This window comes from Fukomys damarensis, unplaced genomic scaffold (assembly GCF_012274545.1).
Source record: "Fukomys damarensis isolate Sample0158 unplaced genomic scaffold, DMR_v1.0_HiC HiC_scaffold_39, whole genome shotgun sequence".
NCBI classification, from domain to species: Eukaryota; Metazoa; Chordata; class Mammalia; order Rodentia; family Bathyergidae; genus Fukomys; species Fukomys damarensis.
The window spans coordinates 88184432-88210011 of NW_022900951.1; the positions used below are offsets into that span (position 1 = coordinate 88184432).

At 34.3% G+C, this 25580-nt stretch overlaps 2 protein-coding genes across 5 annotated transcripts in view; one reads left to right on the top strand and one right to left on the bottom strand.

The window, feature by feature from the left end:
• Alg13 (ALG13 UDP-N-acetylglucosaminyltransferase subunit) overlaps positions 1-8872 on the top strand; it is a 64438-nt gene extending 55566 nt beyond the window's left edge. Inside the window, 3 exon segments of the mRNA XM_033760186.1 lie at positions 3006-3046; positions 5424-5595; positions 7999-8872. Of these exon segments, the coding sequence (XP_033616077.1) occupies positions 3006-3046; positions 5424-5595; positions 7999-8258 (473 nt within the window). The 3' untranslated portion in view covers positions 8259-8872.
• Positions 8873-20328: 11456 nt separating this feature from the next.
• Trpc5 (transient receptor potential cation channel subfamily C member 5) overlaps positions 20329-25580 on the bottom strand; it is a 294853-nt gene continuing 289601 nt past the window's right edge. For all 4 annotated transcript variants that reach the window (XM_033760331.1, XM_033760332.1, XM_033760330.1 and 1 more), the window contains 2 exons: positions 24142-24231; positions 20329-21632 (listed from right to left, as the gene is read on the bottom strand). In XM_033760331.1, coding sequence (XP_033616222.1) covers positions 20940-21632; positions 24142-24231 — 783 coding nt within the window. In that variant the 3' untranslated portion in view covers positions 20329-20939. The remainder of the gene's footprint in view (positions 21633-24141; positions 24232-25580) is intronic.

Genomic DNA, 25580 nt, shown 5'->3' on the forward strand with positions numbered 1-25580 from the left:
CACCTTTTCCTCCTTTTGAGGCAGAAGAGGCTTCAAACTTGCCACCACAACTTCCACCTTATTCCTTTGATCCAAATGGCAGTGATCTGCCTCAAGGTAAGCAGATTGAGACTTGGGTAAGGTTATTGAATTCTGAGTTTTTTTATTTAATTTTTTGAGCATATCTTTTTGGTTGGCCAATAGGATGGGTGGGGAATCAAATGGAAATTGACCTCCTGTCTGTTAGGTTGATTTTTTTCAAACCTACTAATACCACACTTTTTATTAAAAGTTTTTGAAGTCACGTAGTCTAACTTACATACCTGTAAGTTAGCCAACATTGTTTTCTTTCTAGATGATTGTTTTAAGTATTTTGCCATTTACATTTCTATTTGATTAATTTTTTACCTCCTCCCTCCAGAAAACATGGGAATTTGAGGTTATGTTGAATTTATAGCCCAGTTTCTGGAGAACTGGTATTTTAACAAGTGTCTCTTTGAATCCATGAACATAGTATCATTAATCTGTTTATTTATGCCTTTTTTCCCTCACCATTTTATTTTTGGTAATGTGGGCTTCTACATCTTTTGTTAAATATATTTCTATATATTTGGGGTTCTGGTGCAATAGTAAATAGAATATCAACTTTAATTTGTTAACTTTGTCCTAATATATAAAAACATTGATTTGTGTGTGTTAAACTTGGCTGATTTATTAAAACGTTATCTTTAGCCAGGCATGTAGGCACACGCCTATAATCCCAGACTCCAGGACTCAGACAGGAGCTTCACCAGTTTAAGACTAGCCTGTCTCAAAATTAAAGAACTGGGAATGTACCTCAGTGTGAAAACTCTGGGTTCAATTTGCAGTACTCACCCTCAAAGTATTTTCTAGAGGGTTTAACAAAACATCCACTGTCTCCTTCATAGATCATGCCTTTATTCGCCTCATCCCTAAACAGAGTAGTTTCTCAGTTGTTCTCTTTGTTCAAGTGGCTGTATCACTTTGTATCTCTTCCTAGCTTATAACCCTTCAGTGGTTTTTTAGTTCCTCTACAGCACAGATTAAGTATGGCATTTATGACTTTGCGCAGTCTAGCCTCTGCTCTATCCCAGACTTCTGCTTCTGTTTGTGTGGTTTTTTTTTTTTTTTTTTTTTTTTTTTTTTTTTTGGTACCGGGGATTGAACTCGGGTCCTTGGGCTTGCAAGGCAGGCCACCGAACCACTGAGGTAAATCCCCTACCTGCCAGACTTGTGTTTTATGTGAACTCTGTGCACCTGATTTTCCACTCCTGAATTTTTGCTGGTATGATATGTTTACTCAAATTCTGTATCCAGTTATTCTTCTAACTTCCTCTTAACTCTCCCCAAAGATAACCCCATACCCATCAGTAGTTCCTCTTCATGCCTCCCAGCCTATGCAGCCACTACTCTGTATTTCTACAAATGTGTCTATTCTAGACATCTTATACAAATGGAATCATAACAATAATATAGTCTTTTATGCCTGATTTCCTTCACTTACCATGTTTTCAAGGTACTATACATCCAGGTTGTAGCATGTATCAATACTTCACTCTTTTTCAAAGCTTAATTAATTAATTAATTAATTTTGACACATGCAAACATACCAAGGAGTAGAATCTCATGCCACTGTAAATGTATTTACTCCCTGCTCTTACGTATTCATATGTTTTAGCTTGAACATTAGGCTTTGCAGTCTATTCCTAATAGTCAAAATACAAGCTAATTGGGGTGGGTGGAATCTGGTACTGGGAATTGAACCCAGGGCCTTGTCACAGAGCTACATCCCTAGCCTTTTTTTTTTCTTGTTTTGAAATAGTCTCACTGAGTTGCTAAGTTACCCAGGCTAGGTTTGAGCTTCATTCCTACCTTAGCCTCACAGAGTATGGATTACAGGTGTATGCCACCATACTTGGCCAAGCTGATTCTTTTAAAATTATAGTAAATATGTTTGTATGAGGAGAAAATAGTTTTCTGAGAATCCATCTTACTGGAATTCAGGTTATATTGTCTAATCAATAATAATTTTTATGGATCCCAGGTCAATCGGTAAAAATATATTTAGAAATAGAATGCTAGGAGCAAGGTTTAGGATATAGCTCAGTAGTAGAGAATATATTTAGCACATCAGAAGTCCTAGTTATCAGTTGCCAACACCACACACAGATGCACATATCCCAAGGATGGTAGGAACATTCCCTCTTCTCATTCATTCATTCATTCATTGTAATACTTGATTGAACTCAGGGCCTTCTTAATAAACTATTTCAATAACCCTTTTTATTTTTTTAATTTTTATTTTGAGAGAGGGCCTTGCTAATTCACTAAGTTGTTTGGTCTGGGCTTGAACCTGCAATCCTATTGCCTCATCCTCCTGGAATGCTGGGATTACAAGTGTTTGCCACAACACTAGGCTTCATTTTTGAAATATTTTAATTAAGTCCTGTAATGTCTAGAGAAATTTTATCAACAGGATGTAGTTCATTTTGAGTTAGCTTGCTCATTGTCCCTTCTCTTTGGCGTTCTAATGGTGGTGTGTAATGGTAAATAAAAATGTGAATTTTTTCGTATTGTGCTGTCTCAGCAGACATCACTAATTCTGTCATTAATAGAGCATTGATTTATACTGGAGATCTGTGCTAGTAACTGAAACCCAAATAGATGCTTATATTCTAGAGTTGTAATAAAGGAAAATCTTGGGATGAGTTAAAAAGTGCCTTTACATGATTCTTCCTAAATATTCAGAGTGGCATTCCTATAGCATCTGCCTAATATTAGGAATATAAATAAAATTTGTATTTAATAGTTAAACTGTGTACCAGAAAATGATCTTACCTGTAACGATAGGTGGTCACTTAATATAAGGTAAAAATGAGAATTGTGTCAATGTGTGAAGACCATATTTATACCTGCTTTGATAATGCTTAAAGGGAAAGCTTCTAAATTATAGTTGCAATTTCCTATATTAGTCTGTCATTAAATCAATTTTTTTTTCATTTTAGATACAAAAGTTTTGCAGTACTATTTCAATCTGGGATTGCAGGTAAGAATGTTAAAACTGTTTTTGATATACTCTATATTCAAAATATCTGTTTTGAAAAATAAGAGTCTTGAAATTTATGTGTTTATTTTTCCTAAAGTGAGGAATTAAGTCCAGTGCCTTCAAACTGAGCTACAACCCCAACCCTTTTTTATTTTGAGACAGGGTCTTAGGAAGTGGCTAAGTTGCCTAGACTAGGCCCAAACTTGGCAATTTTCCTGTCTCACCCTCTGAGAGTGTTGGGATTATAAACATTAACTACCTTGCCTCTCTTCTTGAACATTAAAGGTTAAGAATACTAGTAGGGGATCTAAATTTTATTTCTAAGAGATCTCTGAAGAGACAGTTTTATTTATTTTTTTGGTACTGGGGATCAACTCGGGTCCTTGTGCTTACAAGGCAGGCAGCAGAACCACTTAGGTAAATCCCCAGCCCAATAGGTCAATTTTATATTTTAGCCTCTCACTGGTTCAGTTTTTCTTATTATAAAAGTTGTTAAATTGAGGAAAATGAGGGATTATACACTAAGCAACACACCTTCAGGATATAGTAGAAAGCCCTCATATGTAACATTTTATGCCAACCCTTCGCTGTGTTACATACTCGGAATGAATGGATTATTTTGTCCTGTTTACTTAGAATATGTTTATGGTTATTTCTGCATTTGATATGAAAAGTAAACAGACTAATTCAAAGATATTTAAATAGCTGTATTTTTTAACTACTTATATGTTCATTGATATTTACCAAACACTGGTTTTTACCACTCCTCTGAATAATAGAGGTAGGTGCTAAGAGATATCTTGGTATCACAGGAAAGGGTCTTTGGTTTGAGGTAAAAGCTCTTCTATTCTTTTAGGGATCAATTTTCCACACTTTCTGGTACAGCAAGATGGCATTTTTACTAAAAAAAAAGATGATGCATCTTAAGATTTGGAAGATGATGATAAACTATGGACTTTCTTGGTTAATGCTCAGGTCATATTTCTAGACACTAATTTCCCTAAAACATTAGCCATATTACCAGAAATTGGTCTTTCCAAAGTAGTTCACATCTATAAATTGAGAGTAGTGGAGTAGGTTTTTGTTTTTTTTGAGGCTGGTTTTGCTAAATTGCTTCCTCCTTCATTTATGTAAGTTTATTATAGTCATATGTGGAAACTTGATTACATGTTCCATGAGTCTGTGGCATTTAGTCTTATTCTAAACCAGGTGCAGTGGTACACACTTGTAATCCACCTACTTGCAGGGCTGAAGTAGTATTGAAAGTTTAAGCCTAGCTTAGGCAGTTTAATGAAACAATTTCTCAAAAATTTAAAACAATGCTAGAGATAGAGCTGAGTGGTAAAGAACCCTTCTGTTTGATTTCCATCATTACTTTTTATTCTCTTATCGATGCTTGGTGATATATACCTGTACTATAATCTTAGCTACTCTGGAAGCTAAGGGAGGAGAATCACACATTCAAGGCCAGCCTGGGCAACTTAGTTGCTCTGAAATGTTAAAAATGGAGAGCACTAAGATGTAGCTGAGTGATAGAGTGCTTCTGGGTTTAATCCTGCAATTTGAGAAAAAAATAATGGAGAACAGTGGCACACACATGTAGTTCCAGCTACTTGGATGGTTGAAGTGAGAGGGGAGCACTTGAGTCCAGAATTTGAGAATAGCTTAGCAATATAGTGTGATCTCATCCCCCCCAAATTTTTTCTAGTTTTGACATGGAATACCAGAAAATGCAGAAGAGATATTTTAATACTTTTTCATCTTAAAAGTAAAAATGTTCATTTTAGTACATTTGGAAAATACTAAGGTAGAAAGAAAACCAAATTTACCACTATATTTTGATATATTTCCATAGATTTTTTATTTTTATGTTACAAAATAGGGGTTATGCTGTATAATTTTGTAATCATTTAACTTACTATGGTTTACTTTAAATATTTGACAGTACAATTTTTTGCCTTTATAGTATTCCACCATGGATATATAATAATTCTCCCAGTTCCTTGTTGTTGAATAGTTAAATTGTTCAATGATTTTTGTTTTTAAAATAATGCTACAAAGACATCTCTGTATTCAAGTCTTTGTGTATATCTCTGATTTCCTTGGTACACTAAAGAAATTAGTTTTTAGTACACTAAAAGTATTGTTTTCTAAAAGAATTGGTAGGTCCAAATATGAGTACAGATGCTGCCAAAGACAAAGACACTAACTATTATAACAGAGAACATTCTAAATGGCAAATCTTATCACACCTGAAAATTATGGTCTAATATATTTAAGCGGGGAACTATACTACTTTAAAGAACAGTAAAGTCTTGGTGGTTTTTTTTGTTGTTGTTGTTGTTGTTGTTGTTGTTGTTGTTTTTTTTTGCTCCAGTGTTATCACCACAACTATTGGCAGTCTATGGTCTATATGCCGCAGACGCAGCAGCCTAATGTAGAGAATTACCCAATCTATACTGAGCCACCTCTGATAGACCAAACTGTTCCTCACATATACAGTGAGGTAGGGAGAGCAGAGGGTGCACAGACAGAAGCCTCAGTGAATGGTGAGTATGTAATGAGATTTCCACAAGAGGGCAAATTGGATTTTATTGTGTAGAATTTAATTATAGTGTTCAGATGTTTCATTATATCCCCGTACTTAGACAAGCTGTTCTGAGTGCATGATGCCTGTGGACCCTTTAGGGTACCTAACAGCCTTTCAAGAGATTCATGAGGCCACAAGTATTCACAGTAATACTAAGATTCTGTTTGTCGCTTTAACTATGTTACGTTTGTATTCATAGTGTAAAAATCAGCAGTGGGTAAAACTTCTGGCACCCAAGTACACATCAAGGCATTAGCACCAAACCCACTCTAGTGATCACTTTCTCACCATCGTGCAATTTTTACTAAAATGACAATTTTAATTTCTTTTTGTGTTTCACCACAGATGCTCTTATTTTTTACTAAATCTCTATCCTTGAATAATTATATTTAATATTCTCTGTCTCAGAACGGGAACTGTTCATAAAATACCTGCATACTGAGTGAAGTATGATGATTAAGGAAAAGTACTTGCAGTATTGGTTTATTAGCTGAGCTAACTGACTTTTTCCATGAATCACATATGGTAGTTCACACTGGGTTGATCTGATTGACATTGTTTTCACATGAACAAAATAAGCCTGTCACTTGAAGGAAAACAAATGGTAGGGTTTTTTTGTCAATGAGAATTCTAATTTTTTTAAAAAACTAGAGTTTTTGGGAAACTTGGATCTTCACTCATATGCTTGACAGCTTTCCAATAATTAAAACTCTTCCAATAAGATAATTGGAGCTATTAGTGAATGTAGTTTCTCAGATTGTATAATGAGATGTTGTTACATTTGGAAGATCTGTGTAACTTAGTAAAGTAACAGTTTCCCATTTACTAATAAAGGATGTTACTTAAGCCTGATTTTGCAACAGAGCTAGCCAAAGTACAAGATAAAACAATGGAGTTTAATGTAACAGCATGAAAAGTCTACATTGCTACTAATCTTTGAGAAACAACCATTTATGTACTTTAGGTAAAGCATCAAAGAATACCTACAATTGCCTGAAATGCCTTGTTATTAAGACTTCTTTCCTAACTCTTCTGTGTGGGGAAGGAGTTCTTCATATACTTCCAACTTCATTCTTCAATGTACTTCAACATACAATAGATTTAAGTACTGAATCATATGAGAATCAACCTGTCTTCTGTTAAGCCATATAGTAGAAATTTTCACTAGAACAATGACATGTTTCCTTACAATTTTGATTTGGAGAATTTTTAAAAATATTTCATTTTTGTGTTAACATGAAATTGACTTATTTTACATAAATTAGTAAACATTTTTAACTTTCTAATTTAAATTCCTAGTACATAAATACTCTTATCTGTTTCCCACATAGAAACTGTTTGAAATTCTCAATTTTTAAAAGTATGAATTGATCCTGAGATTGAGATTTGAGAGCCACTGTATTAGATCATAAGAATAGTTGCTCTATGAGTTCAAAGTATAATAGGCATTTTGGGGAATTTAGAATAGGATTTTTGGCCTGCCCTTTGTGAATCAGCAGGAAGTAGAAAAAAGGATATAAATTAACCAAATCTGTTTTACATTGCAGCACTCCTCAATAATTGAGATCTTGGCTAAGTTACTTAACCTCTAGATGCATGATTTTCTGTAAAATGACTTGTGAGGATTGTTATAAGAATTATTTGATAGCTAATGTACGCATGTACTTGGTCTGGTACATGTTGAGAATGTTGATTTCTTTTTTCTCTTCCCCCTTTTAAAGCATATTAATAGTTTTAAAATATTATCAGAACTAGAAAATCTTATTTATCCTTAGTGTACTGGCATATGGCTTATGGTATATAAAGTACCAGCCTTAATTGCATTTTTGTACAGTGTACCTTTTATACATCTATTTTTAATTGTAGTAAACCATGAAGCAGTGGCAGTCTCAATTTCACAGAATGATCTAAACTAAATTAGCCCAAGTAATGAAAGATTCTTTTTTATCTAATATATATAGTCACTGTAGCAAGGTTAGAACAGACTTGTCATAGCAAAAGTGGTATGAAATTAAAATTATGCTAGTATCTCCGTGGTATTTATGAAGAGATACTTTTAGGATACTCTACAGAACTGTATCTTCAAGTATAGACCAGACTATATAGATGTCTGAATTTTTCAGTGCTAAAAGTGGTACCAAACAATTATATGTTATATGTAATTATTTTAATTTAGAAATTTTCATGTATTATTTTGGTAGCCTATTTTAGACACTATATATAAAGTGCTTCATTGTAGTTGCTTTGTTTCTCAAGTTAGTGATATTTAATTTTCACTTGTATGAACATCCATTTATATTGCATGGGGTTTTCACAGTGAATTTTTGTATATAAAGTGTACTGTATACATGCTTTGTTTCAGGTACTTTTCCGAATGCCGACTCTGCATCTATCCCTCATGGAGCAGTCTATTACCCAGTAATGTCAGATCCCTATGGGCAGACACCATTGCCAGGTTTTGATTCCTGCCTTCCTGTTGTGCCAGATTATCCCTGTGTTGCGCCCTGTCATCCAGTTGGCACAGCATATAGTGGTTCTTCTCAAAATCATGGTGCTGTAAATCCTGGGGCAGTTGGCTATATTGCTTCACCTCCATCTCATTATGTACCTCAGAATATGTAAGATTCAGCAATGTGAAGTATTGTTGCACTGCTATTTTGTTGCTGTTTTGGTTTTAAAGTTTTTTATGTTGGTGTTTGTGATTTAGGTGGCAAGAGTCATTACTATTGTATCTGTCTTTAAGATTGTTTTATCTTTTGATTTAATATATTCCTTTAAAGGGATACTGCTATGGCCTGTGAATAAGGAAATTAAGATGGATGTACAACTAGCCCATTACTCAGCATATTTGATTGTATTCGGTTATGTTCCTGTCAACCAGCTTGTCAACTTTGTATTAGCTAATGGTGCCAATTGAAATAAACATTACAAACTATTTCCCTGGATCAGAAAAATCATACAACATACTAAACTGTTCAAAATTTTAATTTCCATTTTCTAGAAAGTAAAACAACAAAATCAAGACCCTTTGCTCCTGGGTAACAATATTAAATAAGAGAGTTCTTCGGGCTTCTTAAGAGTTGTGTGACCTGAGTTGTGTTCTGTGGTATTAATCAGTTTTGAAGTCATATGGTGCTCTGCTTTAGATTTATCCCATATGCTATTGTTTAATACTGGATTTATGTAACTGCACAGTATTGAATTGGTGTCCTTTGCACAGTTAGCAGTAAATAAAAACTAGCATTTAAGATTGCTAAAAGAAGTGTGATTTTTTTTTTCTTTTTTCTTTCTTTCTTTTTTTTTCTTTGCTTTTTCATGGCAGCAGAGAGTGTACCAGACATTTAATTGTTTCAGCATGTTTTTCCCTGGCATTTTGGTTGCAGAAGAATGTGAATTTATAGCTTCAACAGGGTGGGGTGTGGGTAGTTGCAGGGCCACTTGAAATGTTATTTAATCTCTAGTCAGAGAGATAATACCATATCTAGCTCTTTTCTGCTGAGAACATTCCTTTTAAAGTCATTTGGCTCTATCTGAACATGATAGCATACACCCCAGCACTTGGGAGGCTTAGACAGGAGTTTCACTGAGAGTTCGAGGCCAGCCTGGGATACATAGTGAGTTCAAGACCAGCCTGAACTATATAGAGAGACTCCCCCACACAAAATATATATATGACTTCTGTATGGAAATTTTAGTGTAGATTTATTTTCGCATTGTCCTGTATTCCCCAATAGTTGTCACATCTTAAATTTTTTGTTTTTAGACTTGTATCTCAAGGCCTGACTTGTTTCTGAATTTCTGCAAAATTTCAGCCGTTTTTGTCTTCTCCTTTTCATCTATCCAAAGACCACAAGATCTATATTAATCAGTTATCCTCTGTGGAGTAATTTGTCCAGAATGCTTTGCTGTATCTCACCTGACAAACATTTTTAAGAAATTTATTTTGAGTCCACAAAATCTATTAATGACTATCCTCTTAAAATGTTACACAGTGAAAAAAGATATACAGTGGTACCTTGGTTCACAAACAATTTCATTTGCAAACAATTTATAGATGCATTTGGCAAAATTTTGCTTTTGTTTGCAAACTGTATCAGGTGACCAGCATGACCACAGCTATCTTCCATACAAACACAAATGTGGCAATCTTTTGCAAAATCGTAGAGCAAATTAAGTTCGTGAACCAGGGTACCCTGTATGTGCCTGTGAATCTGCCTGTACTGTCAACCCTGCAACTATACACCAGGCAAAAAGAACTATTTGAAACATGGGCTTGTTCTTGAACAGTCTGTATTGATGTGAAATCCATTGGAAAGAATCTGTCTTCTCTTCCTTGTCCTATTCTCAAGATGATTATGTAGGTCCCACATAAGCCAGTACTACTTAAAGTGTTCTTCTTAATAAAAGACAGCACTGGTTGGTTGGTGTTTTTGGTTTTTAAAAAGTGTTGCTCTACAATCTGGCATTTGACAACTTTAGTAAAGAAAGATGGATGGCAGTGTACTGATCTTTACAGCACCATAACTGTATTAATGTTTTAACTTTCTCTGCAAATATCTTGGTTTCTTAATTTCAGCAGCCAGTCAAGTTTATAGCATGGGCAAGAGCGACCCTTCTCCATTTTTTAAATGTCATAACACTTCTAAAGTATACATAATTTACAACAAATGATTTCCTGTATCTTCAACTGTCAGTGGTTCCCTAAGTAGCTTCTGAGGGGATGTTTTGGAAGGTATTATTCTTGATATGGGTCTGGACTTTGGATGGTTTTAAAACAAGTACTTCTGCCTTAGGTTTCCAGTTTGTTTTTATTTTAAACTTATAAATTGCTGCCTTCCCTTATATTTAATTATCTGATGATAACAGTTAAAGTATATGATTATTATGATCTTTCAATTCTGAAATCTGTGTATACTAAGTTGATCTAATTGTTGCCAAATAAAATCTATAGCATTTATGATTTATTTAAATCATGCAAGTGCAAACCCCTTTGCTTGCTTCTCTAGTAGGAGTAAATACTTGCCCTCCTATATTTAGGGTCAGGTGGGGTGGAGCTATAGTAAGCCACCTTCCTGTGCAAGTCTTTAGTGGTTCTTGGAAGCAGCTGCCCGATGTAGCTTTTCTAGTAATTAATAATGTTGTAGTTAACATTTTAATCAGCCTGTAGCAGAAATAGTGGTAAGGCTACTTCATTTTACATATTGCCTCCAGTTATCCTTGATATGACAAAGATACATTGTCTTACTGATAACCAGATCTCATCCAATTAGAAATATTGGAAGAAGGAGATATAAAGGCACTGTGTTTGGTTTGGGATTCATTACCACCACCCCCTTAGTGATACAAGTTTGGTTATACTAAAGGTAGATAGCAAAGAAAAAAATTTGACTTCATTTTTATGTTATGTATATTTCCAATCTATTATGGGCTTTCTGTTTTGATGAAAATATTGAGTGTTGTACTGTTGCAATTCAAGACTTGTGAATTTAAAATACATTTTATTTCCTTGGAGCCTATAATCAAGGCATAACCTTTTAATTAGCCTTGGAAATAAAAGTATAAACATTTCTTTAAAATGTGAAATCTGACATTCAAAACTTGATTCAGATATAATAAAATAGTCCATTTGGGAGGGTGGGCATGAACAAACTTTTTTCTAAACCTGAGACAAATTTAGTCTGTCTTGGAACTTCTAAGAGAGCTAATATACCAAAAGACAACCTCCTATTTTCTCCTTATTCTACACAGAATATTAAATTTCAGTATCAGCAACTTGATTTAGAATACTTGGCTTCTAGCTCAGTTGTCAAAAGTAGTTTTTCATTGTAGTACTTTTTAGGGTCATATGGGGAATTTCACTTCAGGAAAAGATCCACTCAAAGTGTTTAGGCAACTATTACTGTGTTAAAAGTGTTCTAGAATGGTTTATCTAGAAATTGCTTCAAAATAATGTAGGTATAAAATTTATGGATAAAAGATTAACAAAGTGTCACTGTAAACCATTGAAACTTCTATTCTGGAAGCCATTCTCTGTTTTTATGTTTGAAATGTTTCCTGATAAAAATACCTTGGTAACTGTCCATCTGGAGGACAGATACTTAGGAAGTTAGAGTTCAGATTTTTGAAAATGTCTTGAATCCTGAAAATTACAAGACTTTACAGAAGCTGTCACATAAAGCCCATAGACTTACTGCCAAGACATCTAGGGGACTAGGGGAAATCTGAAGGATAGGAAATGGAATTTATGAAGTTCTCTAATTCTGAAGAATATACGCTAATGTTTAAATTTTTTTATTGAACACATGATATTCATTTGTAATTGAAACTAACGAGTGAGCCATTTCAAGTTTTGTAGTTTCATTTTTTCCTAATAATCACCAATACTTTTAAAGTCTTTTTTTCCTCTTGTGATTGCCAGAGGGGATCTTTGAAACCAGGATATCTTTGAAGAACTGCTTTTTCCCTTGTAGGTGGTTCTTGGCACTCTCTAGACCTCTAGATCTTTTTATGAAGAGTGGGGGTGCATTAAAGTTAAATTCAGTCAATTCTTAGGAATTCAATTTAGTCAATAAAAATGTTAAGATATATTTTAATCAAACATTGGATAATAGTATTGATTTATTAGTTTTATATGAGTGGTCAGTCCCTTCACATAATTTACCAAATTCCTCTTGCAGCCCTTACTGCATATAAAATACAGGTTTCTCAAATTATTTGCAGAATTGCAGAAAAAAGTTCTACTGTAGTACTAGGGTACTAAAGTACTAGAGATGAAGAAAGGAATGTCTTACTTCCTTGTTTATTCACCTCAAAGTTAAACTTTTTACCTTAGTAAGCTGTTTTGTACTGCTTGCTTCAACAGTAGAATTTAGGTGTAGTTTGGTTTGGTTTTGGGTTTTTGTTTTGTTGCTCTGGTAAAATAACTTCAAGTACCCAAGAAGTTTTCCTCTTTATTTTGAAGCATGGCATAGATTAAGCTTTTGTTAACTTAGTTCTTGTTCTGGACTAACTGCTTATTTTTTCCAATATTTTATTATGAAAAATTTTAAGCATACAGAAAAGTTGAAAGAATTGTGCAAAGATCATATTTACCACCTAAATTCAACAATGAACATTTCACTCTCCTTGCCTTTTCACATATCCATCTATAAATCCTTATTCTTCAGTTTTAAAATTAAATTGCAGACCTAAGTATAGTTCATTCCTAAGCCTTGTGGCATGCATAGTAACTAGAGTTTGGTATTTAACTTTTTTTCTTCTGAGATAAAGTTCACATGCAGTATTGTGCACAAATCTTAAGTGTTGGGTGCTGTGAATTTTGACAGATCATACACCTTTGAAGACTAAGCCTTTATCAAGATAAATGTTATCACTTCCTCAAATCCTTAATGTTCCTTCTCAGTCAGATAATTTTGTGTGTGTGCATTTTGTTTTTGTTTTTTGTACCTGGGATTAAACTTGGGTTCTTGTGCTTGTGAGGCAGGCACCAGAACCACTGAGTTAAATCCCTGGCTCAGTCAATTTTTTATTCTACCCTCACCCCCCAGGGAACTGCTGATTTTTCTGATGTTCCCCCAGCATAGATTAGTTTTCATTTTCAAAAACCTTATAAATGAATCAAAACATGATTTTAGATTAGGATTTCTTTTTAGGATTTGTCCATGTATGCGTTAATAGTATGTTCCTTTTATTACTGACTAGTAGTGTATGAATATGACATTCTTGATATACTTTTGACCATTTCCAGTTTTTAGATATGAACCATTTCTATTTTTTAGAGATTATCGTGAACATCTGCTATGAGCATTTTTCTACAAGTTTTCATGTGAGCACTTGTTTATATTCCCCTTGGCATGAAAAATTGTTGAGTCATAGTTGTATGTTTAATTTTATAAGAAACAACTGACATCTTCCCAAACTGATTATACCATTTTATATTTCCATCAACAATATATGAAAATTTTGTCAGCACCATGGTGTCATGTTTTTAAAAAAAATTTTAGCCATTCCTAGTGGGTGTATAGTAAACACGTCATACTGTGGTTTCAATTTGCATTTGCCTGATTATATTTTTCATAATGAGCATTTTTTATGTTTACTCCTTTGTTGCATATATTCCTTTGTGATATGTTCAGCACATTTGTATAATTCCATTATAGGAGTGCTTTTTTTTGCCAGTTACAAATCTTTGTCAGATACATGACTGAGTTTTCAATTGCCCTTATCGCAATAGTGTTTAAAAGTTATACACTGATTTTCCTCAGTAATTATGCCAGGACCTGCAGATGAGTTAGTTGAAAGTTAAGCTGCTTTGGTATACTAACTAGTGGTCTGGTGGCCTAAAAGTTTAAGTAGTAAAATATAAGACAAGAAAACCTTAGGAGTCTGAATTAATTGCAGAAAAAGGAAATGAATTATTAACACTTGAAGTATCACTCAGATGAACCCAGATTATACTGGTTTAATGATTGTCTTAACCTTGGTTTTTGTGTTTTCTGAGAGATTCAAATTGTTTTGTACAGCATTACTTTGGGGTCTCAGAACATTAAATTTCTATGATCATACTTAATAGGTTTCTCAGTGTTGTAAACTACCTTCATAGTTGCACTGGTCTCTATCATAGTTTTTTATTACTGAATTGTTAAATATTTACTATGGCTTTTTAAATAAGATATAAAAGAATGATAATGTTTATTCTCAACCATTACATTTCAAAATATTTTGGACTGCAGAAGTCTTTTAGTGTTTCTGCTGGTCAAATAGTGTGAAATTAATTGTTCATAAATATCTGTTGATAGTACATATCTATAAATGATTACATTGGAAAAGGGAAGAACAAAATGCCTTAAATCAAAATAGCCATACATTGGAGGGGATGCTTTATTTTTGTTTATACTGAAGCTAAAAATACACAAAATTATTATACAAGATTCGTTTTAACACAATAAAGGTTGACACCAACTTTGCACTTCTTACAGAAAATATCTAAATACAAGTAACAGTTAATCAAGGAGGTTTTAGTTTTTAAAATAGTCTGCAAAGCCAAAATCCCATTTGCACAAACACATTTACAGATTTCCTTTTTATGAGTTAAGCTCTGGTGATATAATTTTAACCTTAAATTTGATACAAACATTTTCAGTATGGCGATGTATGAAGGACAACCAAATAGGCCCATAAAGTGAATTAAGCATTACTTTTAGTTTTTAGTGTTTCTCTTTCCTGCTATCAACTGCTGGCCTATAGCTCCAAACTATATTCATTGTTTTCACTAGGAAGAAACTCCCTATGAGTTATAACTCATTTTTTGAGAAATCTGGAAGAAATAGAATCCTGTGAATACTATCTCTGCATCCCTATGTTAGAAGAAGCAAAAATAATATATCTTCCCTCAAGAAAGAAATGTCCTGTAGAAGTTATGTATTTTTATAATAAAATTGAAATATGGCTTTGAACAGTTAATTTCAAAGTTAAAAATTTATCAAGTTGCATTTCCTGTAAACCACAGCCCCTTTGAGTTTAGATAGCCCCTTATAAGTTCATGTAACTCATTCTAGAACCATAGTTTCCACTGATCCTGTTAAACACCCAAGAATTGTGACCACTGTTCCTACCTAAGGATGTCAAGTACAATTAACACTGCTTATTGGACTACAGATTACTTTATCTTGGTTATTTAAACTGATTGCTTAATATAGGATGTAAAAGGAAGTTTACAAAATGTGACCACAGTGTTGAAGTTGCACTTCAATTACTAGATCTTGTATAGGAAACACCTAATCTGAACATGTGATTTTCAGAAGACCTGAAAATTCAGTTAGCTGCTATCTCACTAGAGCCTTCTACTGCTTTCTGCTACCATGGCTCCTTGAATCCAAAACCCTGCACTCTATTTTTCTGTGGTGGATGAAAATTTTTCTTTACTGTTCCCTCTTCCTGATTGTCAGAGCCTCTCCATTATAAAAGGCCATTTCTTGTGGATCATGTAAGACCTGGAAAGCCAATTCTCAGTTTATTTACAACATAAACCATTGGAATCTTCAGTGTATTTTACTAAACACAAATGCCTCAAGGGTTAAATCATTCTGATGCCAGATCAATGGGAATTCTAAATATGTTTCTCTTGAAAGTATTTTTCAGTATGCTTTATGATTTATCCAGTAAGGCTGCCACTGCCGCATGTTTGAAACCAGATTCCACACTGCAAAGGGGTACAAGAAAACTTCAGGGGGTAATATAAATATTCTGTATCTTGACCTTGATTAGTGGTTCCAGGGGTATATACAACTGAAAACTCACCAAAGTGCCTGTTGTGTAATATCACTTGAAAATTATTTGTTTTAACCAGGAAATTACTCAGGTTGACCTCTCAACATTTTACAAAAAAATGCATCTAAAATTACTCTATTTTTTAAAGTTTACAGGATCATGACTTTGTACCATTGAAGATATTCAGAGATTGTATTGCAGAATTTGAAAGTCCTATAAGAGAAAGTCCCAAATGGGATAATGGCAGCATTATTAGAATATGGGTGCAACTTCTTACAGAGACTACTTTGAAAAACCACATTCATTTTGGTACATAAATTCTGGCACTTTAAAAATAACCATTACTTTATAAGCCCACTTTATACGCTTACCCTAAATTTATGAGGCAAAAATAGGACACGATATATAATCCAACTTTGCTTCCAAACTGTCCTCTCCCTGTTTTAGCTTTCATTTCTCTTTAATATGGAATATTAACAAATCCATTTTATTTCCTAGATAAACTATGGAGAAATCAATCCTTCCAGTAGTTGATCAAAATGTTATATTTATCAAAGTCTGTAATACTGTACAATTTAAAGTATAATGTTACTATAGATTGGTTATGTTGAATTTATGAATATAGGGATCACAGATGTGAACTTGCTACTTTCCGAAATTCAACCCAAATATGATCTAAAATTTCAAAAATGATTTCCAGGGCTAGTTGTTCAGAGCTAGTTTTCACATATTATTGCTCCATGGATTTTGTTGAAGGAGAAAATGATGATGTTAATACTTTGATCCAGACACTACTCATTTTTCTTTTTTATTTGTGTATGTGGTGGGGGAGCTCACACATGTTAGGCAACTGCTGTACCACTGAGCTACACCTCCAACCCCTAGAAACCACATTTTTATTAGAGCAACTTCATTTCAGTTCGGTATCCAAAAAGTTTAATAATTTGGTGGTTTAGTCCTATGTTTAAATGCTTACCCACATTTATCATATCTAAATCTTCTAAAAACTTAGCAAAATTCCAAAATATCCTTTTTGTCTTGTCTTTCAAGGGTCAGTTTTAAGTGTTATATAAGACTCAAGAGAGTATATAGGGTGGAAGGCAGTTGGGAGCAATGAGTATTTTGGGGATACCTTAAATTTTACGGTAAAAGATACTATATGACCAAGACCAGTTTAACAGTACTGCAAGGGGTTGGCTATTTTAAGCTTAAACAAAAGGTATATTGCCATCTATTCCCTGAAATACCACTGAGGACAATGTCTTAGGGGGTTGCATGCATGTATACATGCCTACATGTGTTCAGGTACAGCTCTTGAGATGTTAGGTTGTTGTGAGCGAAACCCACTGAAGTCAAAGGGCAAGATATGCTATAGATTAGTGAAAACAACTAAGTACAAAAAAAAAAAACACTTGAGTTTTGTTTACAAAGCAATGTGTAGGCCAAATGGATATTTTTATATTTTCTGGCTAAGGTATCACATTGTATTGTTTTCAAAAATCTCCATTGAGATGTTCAGAGGAGTCTCGCATTGCCATAATAATTACAAAGTTCTTTTTGAAGAGGGTATTTTTATTAAGTCATTCAAAAGGTGGCTCTAATTTTTAAAAAGTCCTTTAATCAAATTGCATAAAGTAAATGTTTAGATGTGTGGGACTTGGCTTAACTAGCCTCAATTAGTGAAATGACATGAGAGATAGAAAGAAATGGTAATTTTTCCATGTAAGTAGATGTCTGACTTGAAACATCTGTGTGTCTGTAAATTTTGGCATCTTCCAAAATCAATGATTGAATTTAGAATCTTCTGTCTTTTTATTTCACTTGGCTTAAAGCTAAAAGTGGAGGAAGCACTTCAACAATGGTCACTTTCTAATTTGGACATTTTATTTGTAATATATTTACCCTAATTTTCAATATGATTTTAATTAGGGTCACACAAATTCATGGTGTTACATGAAAGTTTAATGCAGGTAAACCATGGTATGTTATTTAAGAGAATTTGTAAATGATTCTTGTAATTATAATTATTTTTGACTGCAGTATAGTTTTGCTTCACATTTAGATATATGAGTATGAAATTTTTGGAGTTCACAACATTTCAGATAAATGGAAAAATTGAGGTTGGGGATGTAGTTCCATGGAAAAGTGCTTGCTTAACATTTGAGGGTCTGGGTTCAATTTCTAGTTCCATATGGGAAAATAAAAGTGAAAGGGAAAAACGTGGGCACCTGTAATAGCCATTTAATTTATATATGGTCTATAAAACATATGCTTAACAATAAAAATCTTGTTTCTATGATCTAGCAAATTTAGCTTAGTGACCTAACTCTTGACCTTGAATAAATTATTATCCTGTCTCTGGACACCTCTCTCCTTGCACACAAACATACGTTTTTTTCTATTTGTAATATATGGGGTTGGAATCAAGGTTCTATTTTAGCTCTGGTGTTTATAAATTCATTCTCAAGTTGACTTATACCTTCTCTGGGTCAGAGGACATAAGTATTTTTCTTTTAAAATAACTTTGATTTTCCTTTTTGCAGTGCTGGGGAAGAAACCCAGGGCACAAACATGCTAGGCAAGTGCTCTACCACAGAGATATATCCCTAGCCCTGAAATATATATTTTTTTCTTTTCTGTAGTAGTTGATCAGAAAGAGAAGTGAACACAAATTTCTTTCTCTTCCTACTTTCTTCAGAGTTAGAGTTTTTAAAAAGTCAGTATCACTAAAATGGAAGTTAGGGCAATAACTCTTTAGTTTTAAACCCTATTTTTTTTCCTGGTACCAGGGATCAAACTCAGGACCTCATGCTTGCCAGGTAGGAACTGTGACACTAAGATAAATCCCCAGCCCTTAATCCCCGTTCCAAATGAGACCTCGAGAAGTCCTAAGCTGAAGTTACAAAGCTAACCCTAAGAACAGAAAAGGGATGTACTCTTAGGAAATATAACACTGGGTTCTTTCCATATGAGAGGTTGGCTTCTGTGATTTATATTTTCTCTTTAGAATGTAACTGAGAGAAGACATTTAAAACATGATACATAGCTGTCTACCACATTTTCTGACAAATTGATAACTACTAGACCAGTAAAACTTATCAAAATTACATACATTTGTAAAAAGAAATGTTCTTCTTTTGATGAAAGTTTATATTTGGGGGCCTTTTGGTGCCATTGATATGGGTCTTGATATTTTTCAAAATGAATCTGACAATTGAGAGTTAAATCTGTAACTTAGAAACCTTCCTTCTCGAAAGTAACCTATTTTAATGTCAGAGCCTTAGGATAGTCCTACCTAGTGAAGAAGGGAAGAAATTGGATTTGAATAAATAAGCACTTCAGAGATGATCAAAGGGATTATTACAGTACAACTGCTTGCCAAATGGTTCTTGATGCAGCTTGTTCTATTTTTCCTAGATCTGAGTTTTTTCTTCAATACCTCCTCCGGTACCCCCCACCCAATTTAACTCTTCTCCAAGTGAAATACTTGGACCATCAGTCATCAACACTAGGAAGAAAGGTGGGAATCAATTCAAATAATAGAAATTGCAAAAACTTGTTTAAGACATTTTCATATTGTTTGAAAACCCCTCATTTCATTTATTTATATGGATTCTCATTGATGTTGAAAATTCAAAGAACAGGGTGCCACCTTCTTTCTTGGCTACACATTCCTTATTTAACCTTCATGAGCCAGATTAGGGGTGCTTAAGCTCATATTAGAATCTAAATATGTGAAACTTGTGCTAATATTGGTAAAAACCACTCAGCAGGTTTTTGTTCAGTGAATACCAGGTCTAAAATGATGACCATATGTATTTGACTTCATTTTTAACTTGAACCTTTGTATTCCAATGAAGCTGTGGGAAATAATTTGTTTGGATGTATAAATGCAGATTTCTTTGAAGACAGTAGAATTTGGATCACATAGTTCCATGACTCCACTAAAGTTGCTTTGTTATATATCTAACATAAGTTTACACATGCAATTCTGCTTACCCCAGTGAATATTAAAACTGCAACCTGAATTAGATTATCTAGACCTAAAATTGTGATTTTTCCAGAAATCTTTTTAAATAATGATGCTCTTTTTTTCTCAGTTTTCAATACCTCAGCAAGATGTTATTTTTTTGGTAAAATATTTCAAATCCAGTCTCATCTTAGAAATGTCTCAATAGCAATGATGAATAAAACTATCAACAGTAGATAGGACTCTATAAATATGCCAGCTAATTAATTTTACTTGCCAATGTATGCGATGTTAGAGTGCAGTAGAAGTTTTAAAAAACAGTACATATCCTAAATGCTACTTTCAATACTGACAAATTTAAAATATAGTAAGTTAACTGAAATGCACAAACAGGAAAGGAATTCACCTAACATTAGATATGACATACACTATTAGGTAAATATCTCATTGGCACACATTAAGAAACATCTTTAAGAAACAGCTTCCACAATAAGAAGTTAATAGTGTTTTAAAACAAAACAAAATGGCCAGTTTTACCTAGAAATCACAAGCTGACAATTTTCTGGAGTCTGATCAGCCTCTCTTTAATGCTGTTCATTGAACCAGCATGGGCAGCGTGTAGCACTGAAGGGCAACAGAGATAGGCAGGTTGGTTTGCCTTATCTGATAGCTGGTGGGGAATGCTGATCACATCCCTCAACCTTATTGGGAGATGGCATGAGATCCTGAGGGAGGTCAGGAATCTGTGTCAGCAACGGTAGCAAAATGGCACCTGGAGCTTCAAGGAAGCAAAGGTAAGCAAAGCAAAGCAAAAGGGTTCAGCACCCAACTTCACCTCTGCTGATTAGGGGCAATATCCCTTTAGTTAATGTAAGATGGACTTAGTGTTTATGATTATAAAAAGCCAAATAATAATATAACAATGTAGAATGTAGCTATGAAAGACTGAAAATAATAGGAGTTTCACTCTCCTAGGGGGGCAGTGAGGGAATCATATGTCACCTCTGAGAGCAAGGAAATTACAAATTTTTGTTGAGTTCCAGGACAGGTGTTAGGGACTTGACTTAGAGCCGAGTTGTAACTTGTTCTTCCTGTCCATCACCCCATTTGTGCATAAGCAAGTCACAAGCCTCTCCCCAAGTTTCAAATACATCCTCTGAGGAGTCTAAAAGTTTAGAATTTGAGGAACAAATGCTGGATACACAGTGAAGAGAGCTGGAACAGGCTAGAGGGCATTCACTGCTCTGAGCAGCGCCCCGGACTTCATCTAATTCTACCTCACTGAGGTTAATTTCACTTTGAGAACAGGCCTCTGCTTTCCCTTTCTCCATCTGAGAATACCTGATGTCCTGCCACATATAGTGCTGCTGAACGATCCCGTCAGAAATTGTGTACATTGGCTCTGAACTGGGTTCAGACCTTTGACCATTAAACTTGGAGAATAGTAGACCCAGTTTCTTGAGGGAAGCACCCATGAAGGAACGTTTGCTTGATGACTCAGCTTTTGACTTCCCTTGTGTACCACTGGTTCTTGGCATGGTTGTGATGACAGTTGGCCTGTGGCAGGTCTTTTTCTTGCAGCCTAAATTGAAAGAGACACTCTTGGATTTGGCCCGAGCTCTACCGCTGCCATCATTGGTATCATCCTTCTGAGAGAGTTCCGTGCTGCTAGTGGAAAAGCTTCTCCTTGGGTGTTTTCTATTTCCTAAGAGGTCAAGCACTTCATATCGAAAGCTGGAGATGTCCTGCTTTAATTCCTAGAGAAAAAGAAGATACATTACATCAAGCTTGATCTTTAAAGTAGGCACATTGGATATTCTTTAGAATGCTGTAGTGTCTGCCTAGTACCAAACCACAATACCAGAAACATAATACCACACATAATGCCAGAAGCATCTCCCACCACTCAAGCACAAGAAAACAGTAATTCTGTAGCCACCTGAAAAATCATGCAGTGGGGAAAGTTGGTTTCAGAGCCTCCTCATCTGGGATATATCAATAGACTGATCTCTAAAAAAGAATTAGCTCACACAATTAATGTATTGATTTGGGTACTGGTTCTCACAGATATCCATATATAAAAGAATAACTTTAGAAAGCTTGTAGGACTCCAAGTAATGAAACTAGAAAAGTGAAATATCAGGTCATGAGATTGCTGTTTTCAAAAAGTGGATCCTGTTCTTCCAAGTTCCTATGCAGTGTCTTCTGACTGCTTAGATACTAGATTGTTCCTTCACAAACTTTTTTTAAAGCTTAAATCTAATCATGTCATCCCCTGGCTTAAAACACATTAGTAATGTTAGTATCCTGATAAAAAATTAGAACTGCTGTATCATGAACTACAGAGTTTTTCAAGATCTGTTACCTGGGAATCTCTCCAGTTTCCTTGCTTCTTCTTTTCCTACTGTCCCTCTCCATCCCTATGAATATATTCTCTCTTGCCTCTGAGCCTTTCTCTCTGCCTTAATTTCTCTCCCCAACTTCCCCTTTATCTCTCTTCTCCTTCAAGTCTTAATTTAAACATCACTCTATCTGGAAGCCCATCCTAACTTCCCAAGTCCCAGTTGAGCATTCCTCTCTGTATGTCAGTAGTACCTTATGTTTACACTATCCAACTACTGAATAATTTATTACCCTATATTATTATTATTATTATTATTATTATTGCTTGTCATTATATAATAGGGGCCAGTTAGGTCATGCTTACTACTATACCCTAGCACTTAGTAGTGTACTTGGCACACAGGCCTTCAACAGATTAATTATCTCTGTGGATTAGAATAGCAGCTTTCCTATGTGCCTTAGGAAAAAGGGAGCATGTATATTCTAGTCTAGGTTTCGCAGCCTTGGCACTGTTGACATGTTGGGCTGCATGACTCTTTGTTGTAGGAGACGACCTTGTTCACTGTGGGATATTTAGTAGTATCCTTGTCTCTACCCACTAGATGTCAGTATGAGAATAAAAAATATCTCCAAGTTGCCAAATGTGTACTGGAGGGCGAAATCGCCCCTGGTTGACAATCACTGTTTTATTTTTTTTTCTTTTTATTGAGTTTATTGGTACATTCTAGGTATACAGTAAAGTTACATTCATTACTGGGACAATCACTGTTTTAGACTAGGATTAATAGTAGGACATTTATATGTGTAAATACCAAATAGTTTCCCTGGTGTGAATATTCTGCAACAATGCATAAGATTCTAATAAGATTACTGACACTTAGAAATTTGAAGAAAGGAGCTAAAGGTGTAGGGAAGGTGTGATGCGTAGGGGAAGAACAAAAAGGGAAAAGAAAAAAATGTGAGAGAATGAAAAGATGAAAATAAAGTGTTTGTAAGAGGAAAAAATATCAATAAGGACAAAACACAAAGAGAAATTTCAACTAAAGTGTATGTTGCAAGCTACAAAGCTATGAAGTACAACAGCAAATAAAAATACATTGTTCTGGGTGAAGGGAGGGCAGAGGTAAGGGGAAAAAATGAGAATCAAGACTTGTCATGTAGAGGTACAAGATCCCAACAATGAATGTAAGTACTGTATCCCTAAAATGTACCAATAAACTCAATAAAATTAAAAAAATAGTAGGAAATTTATAATGTTTAATAGTAGAATTTCTTGAGACATTATATTTAATAATAAACTTTTGGTCTTTATCTTAGAGTTTTTCTTTAGGCAAAGAAAGCATTTAAGTCTCCAGGCATTTTCTATTTGTTCTCTTATTCCTTACTATGCATCCTTGCCACATCATTTACTTTATAGGATTTCCCATACTGAGAAAAATCCAGAATATTAAAGGAATGCAGAGAACAGAATTCTTTTGTTCATAAAACTTGTGGTATGACGGAAATTGGTAAAAACTCTCCATCCCCTGGATAACGTACTTCTAAAAGAGAGTAAGAATTGTAGCTGGTTTTGTTGTATTATAGGCATATAAAATTCCATCACTAGATCTCAAACAGTGTGTGAATATTAAATAATACTTAAGAAATGAACAATTAAGTGGGCATAGTGGGACACACCTGTAATCCCAGCACTGTAGAAGGCTGAGGCAAGAAAATCACAAGTTCCAGTCCAGCCTGGATAATTTAGCAATTTGAGACTCTGTCTCAAAAAGGGCTGGTTATGTACTTCATTGCAAAGGCAATCCCCAGAACAACAAAAACATCAACAGCAGAAGGAGGAGGAGGAGAGGGAGGGGATGGGGAAGGGGAAAAGGAAGAGGAAGATAAAGAAATGAGAAATTCAACTATCCATGGTTAAATTACCTTAAAATTTTCTTCTGTGAGCCCCTCATTTGTTTTGGAATTTCTTATCATAGCAGCCACATATCTTTTGACTAAATTCCTGATAACTTCCTGGAATTAAAAATATATGAAGAGGCATTCAGCTTACTTCTCAGGCTCTCAGTGAAATAAGAAACCCACACAGATAATAAAATATGCTTAGAACATCTTTACAAAGAAAATCCTCACAGGACCCAGCCATTTGCTGTTTAAAATATATACATTAAATCCCTTGGCTAAATGACTTATTGTATCTCTGAATGTGTGGCAGAGTGTGCCAATCGAATTTACCAGAAAAGGGTTTAGGTAAACAAACATGTACTCAGTTTATAGAATAATGACAATAGAATAATTCTTAAATAGTCATAGGCAATATCTTCTCCCGTCAGTCTGGATTAAACTTTAATACTGCTAGTAAAATGCAAAGTTTTATAAAGTTGAGAATCACCAATTCTGCTACTATTTCTGTAGTAAATATATTTTTCTTAAAGTCAAACTACACTTCTTTATAGGGATATCCTCTTTTAACTTAGCGGGGAAGGGAGATGGCTCACACATGTCAATATGATTTGTATTAATGATGGTAATAATGATAATTATCACTTACTGCAATGTGATAAGCACTATGACATGCAACACACAACTCAATTTTCATGACACTATAAAATAAGTTGTATTATTGTCCACATTTTATAGATTAGGAAGCTCAGACAGTGACATTAATTGACTCTTCCAAGATCACACAACTAAGTAAATGTAATATTTGGAATGCATATAATAACCCAGCATGGACAATGTATTTAAAAGCATACTTTGGTTTATAATTGTCTTATATGTAATATATATTCGTTATTTTTATACAAGGTATGATCAAAACGTAGGGTAAATATAAACATTTAAAAAATTATTACAGTAAAAGATGCATTGTCATCAATCCCCTTCAAAATACTCTCTGTAAAGTAAGGGGGAACATTTTGAGGGAAATTAATGACAATGTGTCTTTACTATAATAATTTTTAAATTTAAATATTCAAATATTTAAATCTATTTTGATCACAACTTACATTTTCCCATTACCCTGCTTTTGTTAACAGCGGATTTCATCCTTAAAATCACTTAATTTTAGCAATTCTGGTATATAATATGCACTCAAGTATTTGTTTATTGACTGACCAGCTACATCCCTATTTTACTTATTCTCAAAGTTAGCTTTCCGTGTTATGGATATTGCTGCTCCAGCTGAAGTAGTGTTTAAGAGCTATTAACAGAGTTATAAAGCAGGTAATTTCACTTTGATGAGTTAATTCAGCCTCTGATGAATTACAGCCTTTGCAAGCTTTATGTTGTTTTTTTCACTGAGAGGTCTGACTGACCAGCTACATCCCTATTTTACTTATTCTCAAAGTTAGCTTTCCGTGTTA